The sequence below is a fragment of the Syngnathoides biaculeatus genome, chromosome 1 (assembly GCF_019802595.1).
Source record: "Syngnathoides biaculeatus isolate LvHL_M chromosome 1, ASM1980259v1, whole genome shotgun sequence".
NCBI lineage: Eukaryota > Metazoa > Chordata > Actinopteri > Syngnathiformes > Syngnathidae > Syngnathoides > Syngnathoides biaculeatus.
The window spans coordinates 15,340,451-15,360,715 of record NC_084640.1 but is presented as its reverse complement, the minus strand read 5'-3'; the positions used below and the strand labels follow the sequence as shown (position 1 = coordinate 15,360,715).

The window sequence follows — 20,265 nt, the reverse complement described above, 5'->3', positions numbered from 1 at the left end:
CAAACGCAATCGCCCGTATGTCGCAACGTCTCGAAATGAGCCCGTCGGTGCCCAAAGCGGCGACGACTCGCCGGACGAACGACTCGACTCTTTCTCCTCATTAGCGTTTTGACTCCAATCCAGTTTTTCGGTACAAAGGAATTTTTTTTTTTTTATTGAAGAATTCTTACCTTGTTTTTTTTTTTTTGTGTGTGTGTCGAAAGAAATCTGCGTGAGCCAACAAAAAAGGAAAAGTAACCCGAGTTTGACCTCAGCCTGGAGTTGAGCCGCAGGTGGCTGTCAAGACCAGGTAAGCCTCAAAGTCTTCAACCCCCTCCCCCCCCCTTTGAGCTCCCCCAGAGCCAAGATATCAGACGCAAATATGCTAACGTCGCAGATAAAACAAGTCCTTTGACGCCGGCGTTAATAAAGCAGCAGATGCAAAGGTGAGCGTTTCCAAGGCAACCCTCCGTGTTTTTTTCTTTCCTTTTTTTAAATCCCAAATTCAACGACGTGCGCTCATTTCACATCTCGCCGCGCGCGGAAATCACGACGGCAGCGTTTCGGGGGCTCGGAATGCTAACGGTGCTCAAATGTTGGCGTCGCGAGAACACGTGGGGAAAAAAAATGTACGTGTCATCGGCGATGAAGTGATGAGGATCAGGAAACAAAAAAAGTGTTTTGCAAAAATCGTCCATTTTGAAAAATGACAGCGTTTGGGGGGCTGCCGTCGCGTAAATCAACGGTTCACAGAAAATGTTTTGAAAATTTTCCACTTGGAGAAATGTTAATATTTGGGGCTCCCTCGCACAAACGCATAACAAAACTATTATTTTTCTATTCATTTTTTTTTATTGTGGACATTCGTAAAAGGTATTGATTTCTTGTTGTTTTAAAGTATTAGCATTTTTGGAGCCTCCGAATGCTAACAGCTGTAAATATTTTTGACGTTCAACAATCTTTCTGGAGACATTTCTAAAAAAAATGACATTTTACATTTATTTAAAAGACAAAATAATATTTTGGGACCTCAAATTGCTAACTTTTTATCAATTTTTTTTGAAGCAACTCCAGCAGTTTCCCCAAACGCTGTCGGCAGGGTGGCCCGTTTGCGCGCGAATCTCGCTACAAATCCAGGCGCCAAAGACTTTTTGAATGAAAACAAAGACGTTTGGGTTGTCGGTTTATCCGCCGGCAGCGTTTTTGGGCCTTCAACGGGGCCGACTTAACCGCAGAAGTTTTGAAAACGGCACCGACTGGCACAACTTTGCGTTTTCAAGCGGTCGAAACGCTCGGCGCGACGGGCTCGTTATCAAGCCCGAGCTGATTAACACGCAGATACGATCTGGTTAGCGGCGGCGGCGCGTCGCACGGCGTGCCCTGACACGCTGCGTTTGCGTGTCATATGTAAACAACGAGGCGATCTGCGGGTTTTTGCAATCAACATCGGCCCCACCGGAACCCAAAAAACAAAAAATGGCGCAGAACAGCACGAAAATCCCTCCAAATGTCCCGCGGATACGACACCGCGGTTGCCGGCGTGTCACGTGACCCTTCCCGGCATTCGCTGCGTCCGCAACACCGAGGGCCTCTTTTGGCTTTTTCTTTGGATTCTTGGGGCGACGGCGAGGAGGCGAGCTGCGTGTTTCACCACGAAAAGAAAATTGTGAAAAATGAGTTATTTTTTGCGGGAATATTGAAATATTTTGAGAGCAAGTGCCACCTAAAAGAAATTAACTCTCCAAGTATCACTGTACTGACCAACATTAAAATAAATTGATGTAGTAGGCCAAAGTGTTCATCAGAAATTTGATTGTTTTTGTAATTTTTTTTGTCATATGCACGATGCTTAAATCGACTGTATTTAAATGACAATTGCATGAAAAATGTATCGCGCGACGAACTGCACCAAACAATCGGCGCTTCGAGGTCAAGCGCAAATTGTCCGTGTCCACGTTCCAAGCCGCTTATCCCGATAAGTGAAACACAACTGAACAGTCACCGGGCAGCGATTCTTCCACGCACCACGAGAGGGAGCCTGCGGGAAAAGATACAAAGAAAATCCATAAAGGCTTTCATAAACAATCAGCAACATCTGGAAGATTTGTTTTGTAAAAAAAAAAAAAAAAAAGTTTGCAACTTATTGTTAGTTAGGAAACGACGAGTAGACACGGCGGCGCGGGCAAATTCCCGTCGTCGTCAGCGCACGTTCACTAGTAGCGGCGCGGGAGCGCGTCTGCGCGTGCACGCGCTTGCACGGCAGCAGCGGCGGCGGCGGCGGCGGTTTGTCGTGCGGGCGCGCAGCGGTCGGCTCTCACGCGCACGTTCCGCAGGCGCCGTCGCCATAAAACGCAGAACCGGACCGCGAGCCGGACCGCCGCCCCGGAGCTCCGCGGCGAGCGAGGCCGGCCGCTCTGCGGGCATGGCTTCGCCGCCGAGCGGCAACTTGGACTCCGGCCTGGAGATCAAAACTCGCTCGGTGGAGCAGACGCTGATCCCGCTGGTGTCTCAGGTCAGTCCCGGTATCGAACCCGCGGCGACTTTGCGTGTTGTTGTGTTTTTTGCTCACGTCGGGCTGTTGTCGGGCAGAACCTGCCAGATTATGTAACTCATCGCACGATGTGTGCAAATGACCGACAAACTACACGCGTGAACGTACTTCGCGTGCACTTCCCGAGAAAGTTGGCAAAAGTTTGCACCCCCCCCCCCCACTCCAACACGCACACGTGACGCTGGCCGGGAAGCAGACAATGTCGGGTTTTTTTTTTTTTTTTTTTTTTGGACGTGCACAAGCGCGAAGGCTCGACTTTCGGAGTTTGTGACGTCAATCTCAGCAGTGGCAGCATTTTCGGACCTGATGTCGTCACAAAAGCCTCGGCGGGTTCTGGCGGTTTCTTTTTTTTTTTTTTTCCGGGTGCACAACAGCGCCCCCCTTGTCGTGCGACGGTCGCGCGATATTTCGGTCGCCTTTAGGATTCTCGGCATCCACGCCAAGCGACTTTGAATTCTCGACTTTTCGCATTCGCACGACTGCAAAGTCCGAGCGACGGAGGTCAAGTTTTGAAGACTTTTGTTATTATTATTTATTATTATTATTATTTTTTTTTGACGTTTTATTTATCGGATTGTACTTGCCACGCGAAAGATATGAGAACGTTCTCCTTTGTGCGTCATTCTGTGAATATGAGTCACGGCAGAATTTATAACGATCATTTTTATTGCGCTTTCAACATTATATTTCTATGAGTCTCACCTCGCTCATCCCAATCAATGTTTCCGTAGCAACAGAGCTCTCCGATACTGATACAAAAAAATATTTTCCAAGGGATGATTTTTTTTTTTCCCCCTCCCCGATGATGATGATGTCATTTGGTAGAACGGGAAGGGGCGGGGCCAGGAGGTGGGGCGGGGTCATTGAATTCCAGATCACGTGACTCGTGGGCAGGAGGAATTTAAAATCCGATGCGGCCAATCACAAGCGCCGAGTGAGGTCCCCCCCCCCCCCCCCCGGAAAAGGCTTGTGCTGATTGGCCGCCTGGAACATGAGTTACTGGAACGAGTTACTGTATCAACTTATTGTAACACGTTCGAGGTACGTGTTATTGTTTTACATTTTTTGTTTTAAGCTAACGGTTGAGCTTGACGTTCCCGTTTCAGGTTTAGTGAGGTCACAAGTTGCCGTTGCAAGACGCCTCCCGTTAAAAAGTTCCAGTTCCAAGTTACTGCAGGTTGTAACTTGTCAAGTATCAGCGCCACCTTAAACGCGGCCGGCTTAAGGCGGACTTTTTATTTTGTTGTTGTTGTTGTGTTTTGTCGCTCGATTTCTATCGAGCAGGAAATGAGAAAATGCGGCGTCCCGTGTGATGCCCCCCCCCCCACCCCTTTTCCCACTCCACCCCCTTTCTGTTTTAACGCGGCTCTTCCCCGACCGAGTCCTCTTATCGCCGTCCGCCGCGGTTCCCGCCCCTCTCGGCTCTGTTCGCCGCTTTTATTGATTCTTTGTGCTTCCATTTCCGCTTTTTTTTTTTTTTTGCGCTTTCTGTCCCCCCCCCCCCCCGCCCTTCCCCCCGGCCGGCTTTCACCGCGTGATGACTTTTCACTTCTTCTCATTTGCAACACTGAGGAGGCCTCGTTTCTCTTTTTTTTTTTGTTGCCTCGGGCTGTAGGAAGTCAGTCGGTTTTTGTTCTTTCTGTGTGCGTTCGAGATCTCCATACTGATGGCGCTGCGACGTCGTCGGGCCTCACGTAGCGAGGATGGCGACGGAGTTAAAGTAACCTACGTTGCTTCGGGGCTGTCGGCACTAATCCGGAGGACTTTCTCGGCGCCGGGGGCGGGGTGTTCTTGCGCCCTGCGCGAGGCGTTCAAGGTTTGATCGCGACAATGCGCATCTCAACGGCTGTGGCGGGGATTTAGCGTTTTTCTGGAACGATTGGTCGGCCGATTGAGCCGTCTGAACAAGTTTGTCTCAAACTTTAAGTCTCGGGATCTCCCTTAGAGAACGGGTGAGAAGCTCGGTCATCAGGGAGGGGCTCAGCGTCGAGGTGGCTGGGGGCATCTGATCCGGAGGCCTCCCAGGTGGTTCCCACCGCAAAGAGACCCCCGGGGACGACCCAGGACACGCCGGAGAGACCGTGTCTTGGGAACCCCTCGGGATCTCTCCGGAAGAACTGGAAGAAGTGGCTGGGGAAAGGGAAGTCTGGGTATCCCCGCTGAAGCGCGTGACCCGACCCGGAATGGCGGTAGAAAATAAATGGATAGAGTCTTAACTGCAGGTTATTGTACAGTGAAGAAAATAAGTATTTGAACACCCTGCTATATCGCAGTTCTCCCATTTGGAAATCGTAAGAACCATATCAAGGTTCTGGCGTGGCCTAGCAAGTCTCCAGACCTAAACCCAATCGAGAATCTTTGGAGTTGAGCTGAAACTCAGCCCAGAAACCTGTCGGATCTCGAGGAAGATCTGTGTGGAGGAGTGGGCCAAAATCCCTCCCGCAGTGCGTGCAAACCTGGTGAAGAACTACAGGAAACTTTTGAGCACTCTAATTGCAAACTACTGTACCAAATATTAATATTGGTTAAATACGGATTTGCAGCTGTATCACACAAATAAATTGTTGAAAAAAGATCAGACATTTCTAGATTTTTCTTTTTAGGTGATCTGTGGATGCGCCAGGAAAATTTCAGACCCCTTCACGATTTGTAAGCGGGAGAACTCGCAATATAGCAGGGTGTTGAAATACATATTTTCCTGACTGTACCTCCGGGCCTGACCAGCTCCTTCCGCACAACGCATCGTAGCAATTTCTCTGGACTATTCACACGCACGTCATCATTTCATAACGCCGCAAAAGTTTTCGAACCCTTCTCAGACCCTTCACGTGTACTCGAAAGGATGTTGTCGAGCTTTTCGCGTGCAGGCATGGTGACAAATTGCGAAGAAATGGGCAAACGTATTATTCATTTGCGTTTCTCCCCGACACGTCGCGCAATAGAAATAAATTTGATTTTTTTTTTTTTTTTTTTTTTGCTTGCGTTGCCATTCAAAGGCTCGCTTTTGTTTGTCGCTCAAATTTGGATTGCGTATTTTTAAGCTCCGGGATGCGATTTGTGCGGCGAATTAACGTTTGTTTGTTTTTGTCTCTCAAATCCCGCATCAGCCCCCCCCCATCCCCAAAAGTGTCCTGTAACACCGCGTCTTGTATTTTCTTCCACTCCCCTTCAAGGTTGCCGTCGCCCTCCCTCAGATAATCGTCTTTTGTCCGGCTCGCGCGGGCTTCGGAATGCGGGCCTTGTTTGCTTTGAGTCAACAGAAACCGAAGCGGTCGATGCGCGCAAGGGCCCCGGCGTCGCTAGCGTCGCGAAGCTCTTTTACGCCGACGACATCTGCTCCGTTGGTTCCGTTTGATCAATTCATTTGTCTTTTTATTGCCAGGAGGATTTTGCGTGGGCTTCCCGTCGCTTCAAATGTGTACTTCCGCTAAGAACGTCCGTGTTGCTAGCTTTCCGATTTTGTTAGCTATAGTTAACCGCTTCTCCTAGCTGTTTAAAGAACAAGGTTAATGTAGGAACAGAAACTGTGAAACTGGATTTGTCGTCACATTGGCTTTTACCTGATTCTCGTATCCGGCGCTTGTTTGGAATTTAGTCGTAAAGTGAGTAAGAGGAATGAAGATTAGCCGGGGAAAAGATGGCGAGGGTGGACGACTTCGAATACTCGGGGTCGACAATCCAGGGCAACAGTGAGTTTTGCTAAGGAAGTGAAGAAACTGGTCCAAGCGGGGTGGAACAGTTGGCGGAAGGTGTCTGGTGTTCTATGTGACAGAAGAGTCTCCGCCAGGATGAAGTCTATAAAACGGTGGTGAGGCCGGCCATGACGGACGGATTAGAGACTGTGGCGGGGAAGAGACAACAGGAAGCAGAACTGGAGGTGGCTGAAACGAAGATCTTGAGGTTTTAGGTGGGACGGGATTAGAAACGAGCTCGTTAGAGGGACGGCCAAAAGTTCGAGAGACTGCAGACTTGGATGGTTTGGACATGTCCGGAGGCGAGAAAGTGAGGAAGACCAAAGGGAAGGCTGATGGATGTGGGGAGGGAGGACACGAGGACGGTGGGTGTCAGAGAGGAAGACGTGGCGACCCCAGACGGGACAAGCCGAAAGGAAAAGAAGACGACGTTGCTGGCGCCGGTGTCTCAAAGTCGAAGCGCACAAGGGCTTGACGAGCGTTCGGTTCTTTCCGCGCGACGGGCTTGTTATGCGCCGAGCAGACGACGGTTCTCCATCGCCGCTAGCTAGCGTCTCATCGAGTGGACGCTAAACGGCTTTGGCGAGTGCCCGCCGCCATCCCGGGGAGTCGCCATCGATTTCTTTTTTTTTTTTTTTTTTTTTTTTCCGGCCTCGTGAAGTGCCGGTAAAAGGCTCCGTCGACGAAGAACGACGACCCCGTCGGGATTGCGGCCGCGTCACCGCGTCGGTTGCCAGGCCGACAACTTGGCGCCGATGACTGGAGTTAAGCGAGGCGACTTTGATGAAAGCAATGAGCCATTTTTTATTATAATTTTTTTTCCCTCTGTCCTTGCTTAAACTCTGCAAGTGTGAATGGAGGCCAAAAGCCGACGCAGGCGCAGGAGAGTTCGGGAACCTCGTCGGGTACCGAGTGGCCGCTTTCGGGCGGCGAATAAAGAAGGTGTGACTAGTTTTTTTTTTTTTTCATTCTGAACGTGCAAAAAAAAAAAAAAATGTATTCACGGGGGCGACGACACCGTCACGTCTTCATTCCATCGGCTTTGTGGTCATGTTGGCGCTTGCGCGGCGAGCGGAATGTTCGATTCCGGGAGGCCGCTTGCCTGACTAACCCTACATTTTTTTTGTAATATGAATTTTTTTCACATTATATATCTTTTAATATTATTTATTAACCAGATTATTTTAGGATTGTTTGTTTTATAAATTTAATACTCACTGGAACAACATATATATATATATTTTTTAAAATTAATTTACACTTTTGTTCTGCTTTTAATTTTCGTTCTTAAATTGAAAATTCGGAATTTTAATTTAGATTTCTTAGTCAAATATTTCTAAAAAAATAAAATCTCTATTTTTTTCATTTTAATCAATTTTAATTTTTTCATTTATTTGATTGAAAATGTGTTTGGATATTGCTGTTGATTGGAATTGATTTTGGATTTATTTAATATTTTTTTCATTTTATTTTATTTTTTATTCTAAAACGAGATTTCATTTTTCAAATGTATTTTTGTATGAATTTGGTGTGGTCATTTCCGGAATATACGCGTCACGTCTATGTTAGCTTTACGATTTGTTCAATTGCTCACGATCATCAGCATCGCGGTGGATCAGCGTTGGCCTCACAGTTCTGAGGTCCCGGGTTCAATCTCTCTGACGGCTCTGGCTAACGTAGCGTGATCAGAAGAAGCTGGCGGCGCGCCGCTAACGCCGCAGGAGTCACGCGAGCGCGGTCTCGGCGGTCACGCGGCTGCCCTCGGCGCCCTCTGTTGGCATTTCCCGGCGAACCGGCCTCGGTGGGGTCGGACGGGGCCCGTTCGCTTGCCGCCAGCGCCAGGAACGGCCGACGACAAACGTGTTCCGATCGCGTTTAGTTTTGAATGTCGCCCGATTTTCCTTTTTTATTGTTTTTGAGAGGCCGCGCTCGTCAAACGAAGGCCGGGACCAGCTCCGATCCGGCCTCGGGTTTTCTTGCTGAACGCGCGAAGCCGCGACGGCCGTCCCTACCGTCAGAACTCTGATGTGGCGGAAGGCGCAAGAGTTTTCACCAAAATTTCGGCCAGAACTCACCGACGCAGGACTTTGTATTGTCAGTATTTGAGGTTAAAGCTCGTACCTCGACGCCGTCTTCCCTGTGGGTGCCCGGATACGGCCTTTGTCGGGGCCCCGAAGCTATTTCGGAAACCAGAAGATCGGCCTCACGGACTTGGCTCGGCTCTGTCCGAAAGACACTGGTCGGTAAATGCCGCCTCTGCCGTTGCGGTTTTCCAGGAAAGGGGCAAGATTTTAGATACCAATAGGGGCGGTTTTATCAGACAGAACCGAATCTTTGTCTTGTCTGGGGTCAGATAAGTCCTTAGCGTCGTTCTGCAAAACCCCTTTGCGGACTCGTACCTTTTCATCCAGATTCCTTTCCCCGAATGCTGATGTGCGCAGGCTTCCTCGCTTTCCCGCGCTGCGCCGCTTTCCTCATTTTCTTTCCTATCACAAGCCGTCGTCGCCTTGGAGGCCTCTCGCTTTGGAACCGAAATCCCCCACCCCCACCCCCGGCTCACCTCATTAGCCATGCGGCCGGGCGAAACCCGAGCCAAAGGCCACAGGCAGCGCCGCAAAGCCGGAGAGACCGTCACTTGAAACGGATATGTCCGTGCGCCGAGTGTTTAAGGAGTAATAGATCAGCCCTGCGCTCTTTTCGCGAGGATTCTCGCAGGTCTTCGGTCTCGAACCTGCCAGGAAGAGATAAGAGTTTTATCTCCCTCGGTGATAATCTCGCGTTTCTGTACGTGGACATCATCCAACCTCGGCGTGTCACCGAAAACGGCACGTAAGCTCTTGTCGGGGCACGGCGCGACGTTCCAATCTCGTCGTTATTTCCGGGCAAGACGACAAAGGGGGTTCAGCCGAGAAACTCTCGGACACGCTATCAATAAACGGGTCCGCCGCTTCCGATAAATAATCCAGTTGTTCAAGGAGGGGAACTTTTCACCGGTGTACTTTTTGGACTGTTGGAAAAACAAACGCACCAGTTTGACTAACGGACACCAAATTGGGTGAACAGGAAATGAACGGCAGGTCCACCATTTTGGTTCGGAGCGGTCATTGTGTTTTTGGTGGACTCCGACAAGGGAACGGTTCTCGAAGTGGCGGCGGGCAAGCGGCACCGAAAGGGTTTAGCCACGAGCCGCGATGGTTTTCTCGACGCTTGCGGCACAAGTCCGTGCTGAACTTTGTGCCCCACCCCCCACGCCCACCAAAAAACTAAACAAAACCCTGCGAGTCTGTCCCTCGGAAGCCACCCCCTTGTCACGAGACCGCCATTATGTCGTCGGGAGATGCCGGGGGCGGCATTCCTTCCCGGCGCTCAAGTTTCCAGCCGCTGCCGCCGCCGCCGCTTTCTGTCAAGGGTCACGAGTCTCATTTCTTGAATGCTTTATAGGCCCTGAAGACCTCGAGTCCGCGTCGCCCCCTCCGAGGCTCGACTGCTGGTTCTGATCTTAATCTTGGATCAACCGAGGAAGTCATTCGCGTTGGTCCGGTTCCCGCACCTGACGAGTTCTCGACAAGAGCAAAAGTGGGGTGGGACAGTTTCCTCGAGGCGGAGTCTTTATCCCGCAAAACTAAACCGTCCGTATTGGTCCTCGAGAGGCAGGCCGACGGGTTTTTGTGTTTGGATCCGGACGTCCTCTTTTTTTTTTTTGGGGGGGGGGAATTCTTTAGCCGATCATTGTGTAGCTGCGGGAAGCCGCCACGCTATTATTTGTCCATTACGTGCAATTACCCATCCCGATGACTGATGGAATGTTCTCCGAAGCCGAGTTGGCAAGCAAGTCGGGCCCGATCCTGCCGGGGACTTTATTTAATTACCCGGTCATTAAACTCCGCTCGCTAGGCGGACGACGCAAGAGGCGACTTGTGACTGGCTTGTTTGTTCAAACTCGGGCTTTGCGCCCACCTCGTGTCTTTGTTTTCGCTTGGCGGTCCGGTTCAATGTCCAAAAACCCACATCGAATCCAAATCCCTTCAAGATCGGGCCGCGGGTAGCAAATACTTTTGTGAATCCGTATTCGACTGATCCCTCCGAAATCAACTCGCCACCTTTGTGCGTCATCCGTGAAATAATCCTGCGCTAACGTAGCGTGCTAAGCTAACGAGGCTGACAACAGGTGGTGAACGACGAGAGCGGTCTGGCGTCACGGTTCCTGTTCCGCCGAGGACGGGGGGGGGGGATCGATTACCCGGCTCGCCTCCGCCGTCTCGCTTCGCCTCCGATCGAAGTTGACGCGGCAAATCGAGCGGATGCCGCTTCGCGTTTGCCGGGACGGACGCGCACTTTTATTCGTTCTCGTCCCTGCCGCCGCCGCCGCTATCTGTTCCATCGCGGGCGCCCGTCCCGCTCTTCCCTCCCTCGGCTGCTTTTATCGCTCGTTCTTTATCGGCGGCGGCCGGCCGGCTCCTCTCCTCCGCTTTCCCGGACTTTATATCATCCCCGCGGGGAAAAAAGGTTCGAGAAAGAGGACGTGTTACTCTTAAGCGCGTCGACAAAAGAAGTAGTCCCATAAATCTCGTTAATTATCATTTTGGTTTCAAGTCAGGGTTTGGAGTCGAGAATTGGTTTCTGAGCTTTCAAAACGAGGTTTATGGTTTCACTATGGGGGTTTCAAGACAGGGTTAGGAGTTTTAAGACTAGGTCACTGTTTTTGGAGCCGGGTTAAGGTTTCAAATTAGGGTTTGAACGACAGGTTTAGGGTTGCACATGACGGTTTCAATCCAGGATTTGGAGTCTAGAATTGGTTTCAAACGGGGTCTGAGCTTTCGAAACGAGGTTTAAGGTCTCAGTATGGGGGTTTCAAGACAGTATGACAGTTTTAGGACCGGGTCAGTGTTTTTGGAGCCGGGTTATGGTTTTTAAATTGGGGTTTGAACGACAGGTTTAGGGTTGCACATGACAGTTTCAAGTTGGATTCTGGACTTCAAACCAGTTAAGGTTTCAATACTAGCATAGGCTTTCCAAGTAGTGTTTGAAACCAGGTTTAGGGTTTCAAATGAGCATTTCGAGTCCGATTTCATTGAAAAAGTTTTTTTGTCCCCGCGTTCCTGTCACGTTTGCTACTTTGTGGTCTTTACGGCGTCTTCGTGGCGCATTCCCAACCGGCGGCAACGCTCCGGATAAAAACGCTCGTTCCCCCGGCTCGTGATTTCTCCGCCGCGGTCACCGCCGTCCAACTTTCTCCCAGCATTCCAGTCCGAGTCCCGTCCGTATCCCCGGGCCGCCGATCTTTCGAGCTTTTGTTTCCCGGCTGATTTATTGACGCTCGGGAGTTCGCGGTGCTCGTCACGTTTAACCGACGTGGCGCCTTGGGAATTGAAATCCTGATTCGAGGAGGCGGAGGCGGCACCGACGGCCGGCGTAACACGACCCCGCAATACGACGGTTCTCCGCGATTCCGATATGGGAACTGCACGTTCCCACACGTTGTCATTTTAATTGGTTTATAACAGTGTTGTAACGCTGTTATAAAGTGTTCATGAAGCAATTGATGACGCCGTTGTTAACCGTTTCGGCATTTTATGGTTTGGATGATCATATCGTTGAAAAAAGCAGATGGTGGGAGCATCTAATAGTTAATTGATGACGAATTGGCGGGAGGCATGCATAATAGAAACCCTCGGTAGGACTCCCGAGAGGCACCCGAGGGTGGGCTTCCCTTCCGTTCCCTTGATGTTTTCTATTTTTACCTCCGGCCCGGCGAGCCCAACCCCGACTTTCCCATTTCAGATCACGACGCTGATCAACCACAAAGACGGGCCCAGGAAGTCCGAGCGCACCTCGGCGGCCGTCCAGCGGGTGGGCCAGGCGGTCAGCGCGGCGGTGGGCCGCTTCGTCGCCGTCGGGGAGGCCATCGCCCTGGAGAACCACGAACTCAAGGACGAGATGGGACGCGCCTGCTTCGAGGCCCGCCGCGCCGGTACGTCCAACGCTTCCAAAATGGCGGCGCCCTCCACGTGACAGCCCGTCCGTCCCGCAGGGGACGCCATCGCGCAGCTGACCGACGTGGGGCCCGTGCACGCGACCTCGCCGACCGTGTTCGCCGATCGCACGGGGATGGTGAAGGCCGCCCGCCTGCTGCTGTCGTCCGTCACCAAAGTCCTGGTGCTGGCCGACCGGATCGTCATCAAGCAGATCGTGGCGTCGCGCAACAAGGCAAAGCGAAACGCCATAGACGGGCTATTTGGGGGCAAAGAGTTTTTAGCAAAACAAATTGAAAGGCAATATAATAGTAATAATATATTCTTTATCCTCTGCAACGAGCGAGCGCATCGGCCGACTGTGGTCGAAGGGAATCGAGCGAAACTTTGCGCCGTACTTGGATTTGTTGACGTGAACCGGTTTCTCGTTTTCTTCTGAGGGCAATTAAACGTCTCTCTCTCGTGTCAGGTCCTGGTGACTCTGGACCATCTGGAGCGCGTGAGCACCTTCCAGGAGTTCGTGCAGATCTTCAGCCAGTTCGGCAACGAGATGGTGGACTTCGCCCACCTCACCGGAGACAGGCAGAACGTGAGTCCGCGTGTGCCTGATGTGATGTGAGAAACGTGAATGAAATTAATTAACAGCGCTATTATGCGCTAATATACGAAATACTCTACTAATACTTTTTTTTTTTTTTTTAAACGCTGAAAAAAATGCCGATATTTGTTCGTGATTATTATTATTCCCCAAAGGGGAAGCAGAAATAAACAAATGAGATAGTTTTGCGTAAGTGCGCACACCCTCGCACAACCGGGGATTCGTCTGTGTTCGGAGTAAACCAATCAGATTGAAGCGCACGAATGAAACGGCGTGAAAATTCAGGCGCTCACGTAGGCTTTTCCTGGCATCCTCCGGTGGACACGCATGCCGCCGTTGGCCGCTCGCACCTTTTCGGGTGTCGCGGCTGAGCCGGCGCCTCGAGGCCCGAATAATGACGGATAATTACGGCGCCTTTGTGCTAAATTGCGGACGGGAGCGTTTCAACTCTCTCGTCCGTTTCTTCTTCGCGCCCGCTTCCATTTTGGGAGGTGCACTTTGTTCTATTTTTACCCCTTTTTTAAAAAATTGTTATTGTTTTTTTTGTTTGTTTTTCTTTCCCTTCCCCGTCCTTTCATATTCCCTCGAAAAGACAGTTGGAAGGCGCCGGATGGAATCGAGCCACTTTTTTCAACCATCTGCTGCGCGCGTCGGCTTGTGCGTTTGTTTTGCATCTGTGTCAACGTGTTCACGTTTTGTTTTATGTCCGTTTTGCTCGTTTTTGTGTCCCCCCCCCCCGCATCTTTGGCGGGCGTTTACGTTTACAGGACTTGAAAGACGAGAAGAAAAAAGCCCGCATGGCCGCCGCTCGGGCCGTGCTGGAGAAGTGCACCATGATGCTCCTGACGGCCTCCAAGGTGGGGGAGGAAAAAAAAAAAAAAAAAAAAAAAAAAAAGTCTTTTCGGATTTATTTCGGGGATTTTCGCCGGCGACAGACGTGCCTGAGGCACCCGGACTGCGAGTCGGCGCGGATCAACAAGGACGCCGTCTTCCAGCGGATGCGCTGCGCCCTGGAGCAGGTCGTGGACATCGTGACGGAGGCTCACGGCTGCGCGGGCGACGTCTCGCCCGCCGGCATCTACGGCGCCGTCAAGGAGTACAAGGTGCGAGCCACAAAAATAACGGACGGCGCCGCTAAATGTTGTTGCTTTAAGCTGCCAAAAGATGGCAGCAGAGCGCTGAAAACATAGAACATCAACGCCGCGCTCCTGTTCGAGCACGTGGCCGAAAATGATCTACATTTCTATATTTTGTCACGTTTGGCGTTCCCGGCAGATGAGCGTGGAGGGCCTGCGCGACAACCCGTTGGCCTCGTCGCCGGACGGCGCGGGCCGCCAGCTGGAGGCGCTGGTGGAGCGCACCGAGGACTTCACCGACTCGCCCTACACGGGGCACGAGCAGCGCCAGGCCATCCTGGGCGTGTGCCAGGCGGCCCGCGAGGACGGCCGCCGGCTGCTGCACGCCTGGACCCAGGCCGTACGGACCCACAGTACCGGGCTACCGCGATTTACCGGTTTGATCCCCCGAAAAATGTTGAAGCGGTTTTAGTTCGTTCACTCCCGTGGACGTGTATATCCGTCAAATGGAATCTGACGGCATATTTCCCTTTTTGGCCGAGTGCATTTTTCAACGGGCAGGCGTGGAAGAATTTTTCTCCCAGCTCGTGTGTGAAATTCAGGTTTATAAACCACTGCAATGACTAAGAAATGCCTGCAGATGGCAGCATGGTATCTCTTTGGATTGGACGTTCGCACCGATTTTGAGTAGAAGATAAAGATTAGGTTTGAATCTCATCTTTTTACAGATGACGAGGGAGAGAAATGCCATCATATCGAAAAGGGAGAAAGAAAAACGAAAGGATGTATATGTAGATATATTGGTGGTATATAACAAAAGTGTGTGTGTGTGTGAGAAAAGAACATTTGGGGCACTTGTAGGTAGAGGTACCGGCGAACTTCCGTTTCCACCTCAGAGAAAGTTGACATTTTCCGTTTCCACCGTGTGAAACCTCTCCCGTTTGGTTCCGTCCCTCGCAGCAGTCGGTCCAGGCCAAGGAGACCACCGAGGAGTTGGAGGTGGCCATCGCCAAGTCGTGCCAGAGCGTCAACGAGCTGACGCGCGAGGTGAGCCCAACCCCGCACCTCGCTATATTTGTTAGCCCATTGATGGCATTTTGCATTGTTAGCATTTAGCTAAACGGGGTTAGTGTCGTTCTCTCGCCAGCTGCATGTGGCGGCGGCGGGCCGCACCGCCGAGCTGCTGAGGGTGAACGCCGAGCACTCGCCGCTGCGCGCGCTCAAGGCGGCCGGCGCCGAGGGCGACCTGGAGGCGGTGGCGCGGCATTCCCGAACGCTGACCGAGCAGAAGGAGCAGCTGGTGGAGGTACGAGAGACTCCGCCGGTTGATCTCCGCAGGAAGTAGTCCGTCGTCTAAATGGCTTCCCGTTTCCCGCAGAACTGCCGGCTGCTGTGTCACGTGTCCGGGACCGAGCCGCTGGAGATCGCTTGCGTGCACGCCGAGGAGACCTTCCACGTCGTCGGCCCGCAGGCAAGCGCCGCGTCGCCCGCTTGACAAACGGCGTCCGTCCGCATCCTCGTCTAATCGTGTTTGCTGTGGGGAAATTGTCCGTGGCGGTAATTAGTCCTCCGGGCGGGCTGCGCGCCGTGATGACTTCACGCGGCCGACCAGGTGAAAAGTCAGCCCGTCGATAATGCGGCGGCGCCGGCGGCCCGACGAGCTAATTGGCTGTTAATCACAACACCGCAGGGGATGACCTCATTTCCTGTGGGACAAATGAACGTCTCTGTCGGCGTTGATTATGAATTTTTTGACCTCTGCTTTTAAGGTAAAGCGGTTGTTGAGTCGGACGAGTCACATTAACGGTGGAAAAAGTTTTTGAATTTATTCCTCGGTCACAGAAAGCTGGCATTCCGAGAGGGGTGTGTAAACTTTCGCTACCCACCGCGATGTTATGCTTCAGATCATTTCGGCGGCGCAGACCCTGGCGCTGCACCCGTCCAGCAAGATCGCCAAGGAGAACCTGGAGGTGTTCTGCGAGGCTTGGGAGTCGCAGCTGGGCGACGTGGCGCTGCTGCTGCGCGAGATCGACGACGTCGCCGAGGGAAAGCGAGGTGGGCCGCGGCGGTCCGGCGTTCGCACCCGCTCAAACCTATCAATTAAATCTGCTTTTTTTTTTTTTTTTTTTATGTGCGCAGGAGACAAACGGGGGTATTTGTCACTTCCCAGGTCCGGAGTAAGTAGCGACCCGTCCGTCCAAATTCTGGCGGGCGACGCGCCTGCGTTGTCGTTTGTTGCAAAATGACACTTATTGATTTTGGATTTTTGTTATTTATTTTTTTTTTTTTTCATTTGCAGAAGCTCTCTTCTAATGTGAAGAACGCCAAGCCCGTCAAGTTGGACGCAGAGGTGAGCCCCCCAACCCGAAACAATAACCAATTATTGTACAAATTTATATTAGTGAATTTTATTCATTTGCTTTTTTTCATTTAATATATCGACATATAATTTATTTATCGATTAAATGTATTTATTTTGTGAGAATGTTTAGTTTTCATTGTATAATTATCATCATTAATTATTCATTTAATGGACTTTATTTGCTATTTAATGAATGTATTTCTATTTATAAATGATAGTTAATTTTACATATACATATATATATAAAATGCCCTTTGTTTTGTCAACTATATTAAAATGTATTTGTAATTTTTTTAACTTTATATTCGGTATTTAATATTTACATTTTTTTCCTTCCTATTTCTATTTATAAATTCTAATTTGATATATATATATATATATGCCGTTTGTTTTTTTTTTTAACTATATAAAATGTATTTGCATTTTTTTTTATTTTATATTCAGTATTTGATATTTATATTTTTTTCCTTCCTATTTCCATTTATAAATTATAGTTAATATATATACTGTATATAATGCCCTTTGTTTTTTTTTTAACTATATTAAAATGTGTCATTTTTCACATTTTATATTCTGCATTTAATATTTCGATTCTTTTTTCCTTGTCTATGTTTTTAAATTTAATTTTCAAAAATGCTTTATTCATGATGTCATAATCTGGATTGCTTTGATCCAATTTTCATGGAACTATTTTGAGGACTATTTTTGTCGCGTGGCGCACCCCAAAATTTTGGCTCCGCGTTGTTATTTTATTTGATTTATTTATTTTTATTTTTTTTTTTTTCGCCCAGGAGCAAAGCGGCGTGGCCAAAGCGGGCCTGGAGCTTCGGCTGCTGTCGTCCGACGTGGACGCCGAGCTGGAGAAGTGGGAGGAGCAAGAGCAGCGGGTGGTCCGCCACGGCCAGAGCGTGGCCAGCATGGCCTACAACATGTACCTCTTCACCAGGTCGGCGCCGGCCATCGGCGGAGGATTCTTTTCCGCTCTTTATTTATCATTTTTCATTTTTCCCCCCCCCCCCCCCGCCCCCAGAGGGGAGGGGCTGCTGAAGACCACCCTCGACCTCTTCCATCAAGCCGAGGTACGCTGCCGTCTTCACTTGGTGCTTGACGCCTGGTTGCGAGCTACTAGTGTCTCGGGCCTTTGAGCAAACGGTCTGACGAAAGTCCACGAGCTGGACGCTATTGCGCAATGGGAAACGCCATAGACGGGCTACCCGCACGTGGGTAAATCTTGCGGCGGTTGTAGCTCTGTTAGCATCAGATATTTGAACATAAACTGCATAGCGTATTGTTTTGCTGTCCCTAAAATGGAAACTGTTCCCCCCCTTGCCCCGATGCATTGTGGGATACACGAAGGGCATTCGTTGCCCGTCTGTTCCGGTCCTCGTTTGTTTCTGGGATTGATTCCGGAGAGGATGAGGCACGCTGAAATGACCTTTTCTTTCTTTCTGTCTCTGTTTGTTTGTTTTGTCTGGGATGTTCTGGTCGTGTCCAGGTTCTGTCTGAAGAAGGACTCCAGTTGTGCTCCTCCCTGCAAGTTTTGTGCACGCAGGTATTTTCCCCAGAGAAACAGCTCCCCCTGCTGCTCGGCCGCGCTACGGCGCGACATTGCACAAACGCCCACGTTTGTTCGGACCGGCTGCTTTAGAACTTTTTTTTTTTAAACGACAAACGACGAGATCCGAGGTTCCGTTTTTGTCGGTTCTTGGGTCTCTCCCCCAGTTTGACTCCGTCCGTCTGACTTTACAGCTGATCGGTGAAGAGAAGTCGGCGCTGACGTCGGAGGTGGAGAAGCTGGCGGCGGCGTGTCAACAGCTGCAAGCCGGGGCCCGGACCCCCGCGCAGGGCAAGAGCGCCACCTTCCAGAAGGTAGCGCGCAACTGCACCCTCGACGTGCGTACCGGACAAAAATAGAAAACGCTTCGCTGTCGTTGCGCTTGTGAAGGTGGACTCGGCCGTTCAGACCACCCGGGCCGTGCTGACCCTCGTGCTCAACATCCTGCCGGCGTGTAGCAAGCTCAACGCCAAGGTGACGGCCGCGTACGCGCAAAACAATAATTCATCTCGAATCCGGGCGGGGATCGAACTTACGAGAACGGCGACTACCGCGCGTGCACGAGTTGACGTCTGCGTGCTACTCGTCGGTCTCTTACTAGTGCACTGAATTGACTTACTAGCGAGGACAAAAACATGCTAGTACATGGACATCAAGTACAGTTGTCCTTCGCTATATTGCGGTACTACTGTTGTTTTGATATAATTGTGTAATTTTATAATCGCGGATTTTCATTAATACACCACTGATAGCAACAAACGAGTGGAGGAAATGGAGAACAGACGTGAGGACGGTGACCCCAAGTGGACAGAAGTGATACCTGCACCTCACGTGCGTGTCATGTATTGGTATGATGCAAGTATAGAAATTGCAAAATAAATGAATGGTTGCAGTTTTTTGTCTTGTCACGTCGGCTTCTGGAACGTAGCATGATAAACGGAACTAGATTATCAAATCACGATCATATAGCTAGTTTTTAATTTATCGACAGTTTTGCCTGCTACTAGTAAGTTTTACTCGCCGCTTTACAAGATTTTTTTTTTTTTTTAATTTCTTCTCGCTTGATCTTCGGATGGATGACAAAGTGACGCAAAAAACGGCAAAACAATTTTCCATATGCTACTTCCGCAGTCCACGCCGGACGACCCCGCGCCAGTCCGAGACGGCGGCGGCGACTACGCCGTCAAGCCCTTCGAGCAGCGCCTGGCCGGCCTCAACCTGCTGGAGAGCAACTGATCGGCCGAGCGGCGTCGCGACGCGGACGGCCACTGGGGGGCGACAGAGCCGGCCGAGTGGAATCGAGAGCTAAAGCCGCCCCAGTAACATCGCTCGCGCTTGTTTTTGTCTCGTACGAATATAGTGGATCCGAAAAGTCTACACGCCCCTGTTCAAATGCCCAGTTTTTTTTGCGTTATAAACAAATAAGAATAACTGAGATTGTGTAGTTGCACAAGTGTGCACACCCTCTTCCAACTGGGGACGCGGCTTTGTTCAGAATAAAATCGTCTTAAAAAAAGAAGTCAGCACACACCTGCCGCCATTTAAGGCGTGGCCAATTGAATCCAAACAAACTTTTGAAGTTCTAGTAAGCTTTTGCTGGCGTTTTTTTTTTTTTTTTGACGGTTTTATGCTAGCAAAGACTGCTATTTTGTTTGTTTATTCGGTTCATAATTCCCTTGCTTAGTGAACTCATCTAGAATCTTAATTCAATTGGTCCCTGATCTATTTTTTTCATATGACAAAATCCGAGCGTTTGAAAAGTGGCGTGTAGACGTTCGATGTCCACTGACCTTGCACACCAGCTACGCGATTGTCGTCGTCTTGTCGTGACGTGTCCGTTTTGCGCTACTCTGTTACACAACATCGTGCCATATAAGTACTAAAAAGACAAAAATCATTTAATTGCCAAATATGATCTTAGCAAGTGATTTTGTAAGAATTTCGTGCCACGCGTACCGACGTGTCCGAATGTCGGACGACGGTACTCGGAATCGAACGCGCGATGTTTGCGATCGAGTCGTGTTGACCTGCTTTTTTTGTTGTTGTTTGTCTGAGAATGCGAGCAGCTAAGGACGCTGGGACGGTTCACGCGTGGGAAAAAAAAAAAAATCATAGCTTTAGTTTTGGGTATAACGAGAGAAAAAAAAATTATAGGATGGATAAATAAACTATTTTTTATTACATCATTGTTGATCATTTCGTAGTCACAAAAAAGATTTGCCATTGCGGGGGAAAAACTCAAGACCGTAAATACGGATTCGAACTAAAACATTGACTCGATGTAGCCGCCACTACAAGACAGTTGAACTTCAGAATATGAAATTTTACACATAAAGATGGAAAAGACGCTACAGTTTCCAGATCGACTAGAACAGGGGTTTCAAACTCCGTTTACTTTAGGGCCGCTGGAGGCGGAGTCTCTAATTTCAATTAGAAATTAAAAACAATCCTATCTTCTCAAACATTATTTTTAAACAAAA

The 20,265-nt window shown here is 49.9% G+C and overlaps 2 protein-coding genes across 6 annotated transcripts in view; one reads left to right on the top strand and one right to left on the bottom strand.

Annotated features, from left to right (window-relative positions):
* ndrg1a (N-myc downstream regulated 1a) overlaps nt 1-20,265 on the bottom strand; it is a 148,851-nt gene that overhangs the window by 86,846 nt on the left and 41,740 nt on the right. The window lies entirely within an intron of this gene.
* On the top strand, nt 220-19,968 carry ctnnal1 (catenin (cadherin-associated protein), alpha-like 1). 5 transcript variants are annotated; one of them, XM_061821930.1, is made up of 19 exons: nt 220-289; nt 12,004-12,193; nt 12,254-12,429; nt 12,664-12,783; nt 13,560-13,649; nt 13,728-13,895; nt 14,068-14,268; nt 14,829-14,915; nt 15,016-15,174; nt 15,247-15,339; nt 15,773-15,923; nt 16,008-16,045; nt 16,168-16,218; nt 17,022-17,176; nt 17,261-17,309; nt 17,726-17,782; nt 17,980-18,099; nt 18,176-18,259; nt 18,917-19,968. In XM_061821930.1, the coding sequence occupies exons 2-19, from the start codon at nt 12,160-12,162 to the stop codon at nt 19,019-19,021; spliced, it is 1,938 nt and encodes a 645-aa protein (XP_061677914.1). In that variant the 5' UTR covers nt 220-289; nt 12,004-12,159; the 3' UTR covers nt 19,022-19,968. The 5 variants fall into 5 exon arrangements, with proteins under 5 accessions (XP_061677914.1, XP_061677885.1, XP_061677876.1 ...); XM_061821901.1 differs by lacking the exon at nt 220-289 and adding an exon at nt 2,177-2,491 and having other exon boundaries at nt 14,832-14,915; XM_061821892.1 differs by lacking the exon at nt 220-289 and adding an exon at nt 2,178-2,491.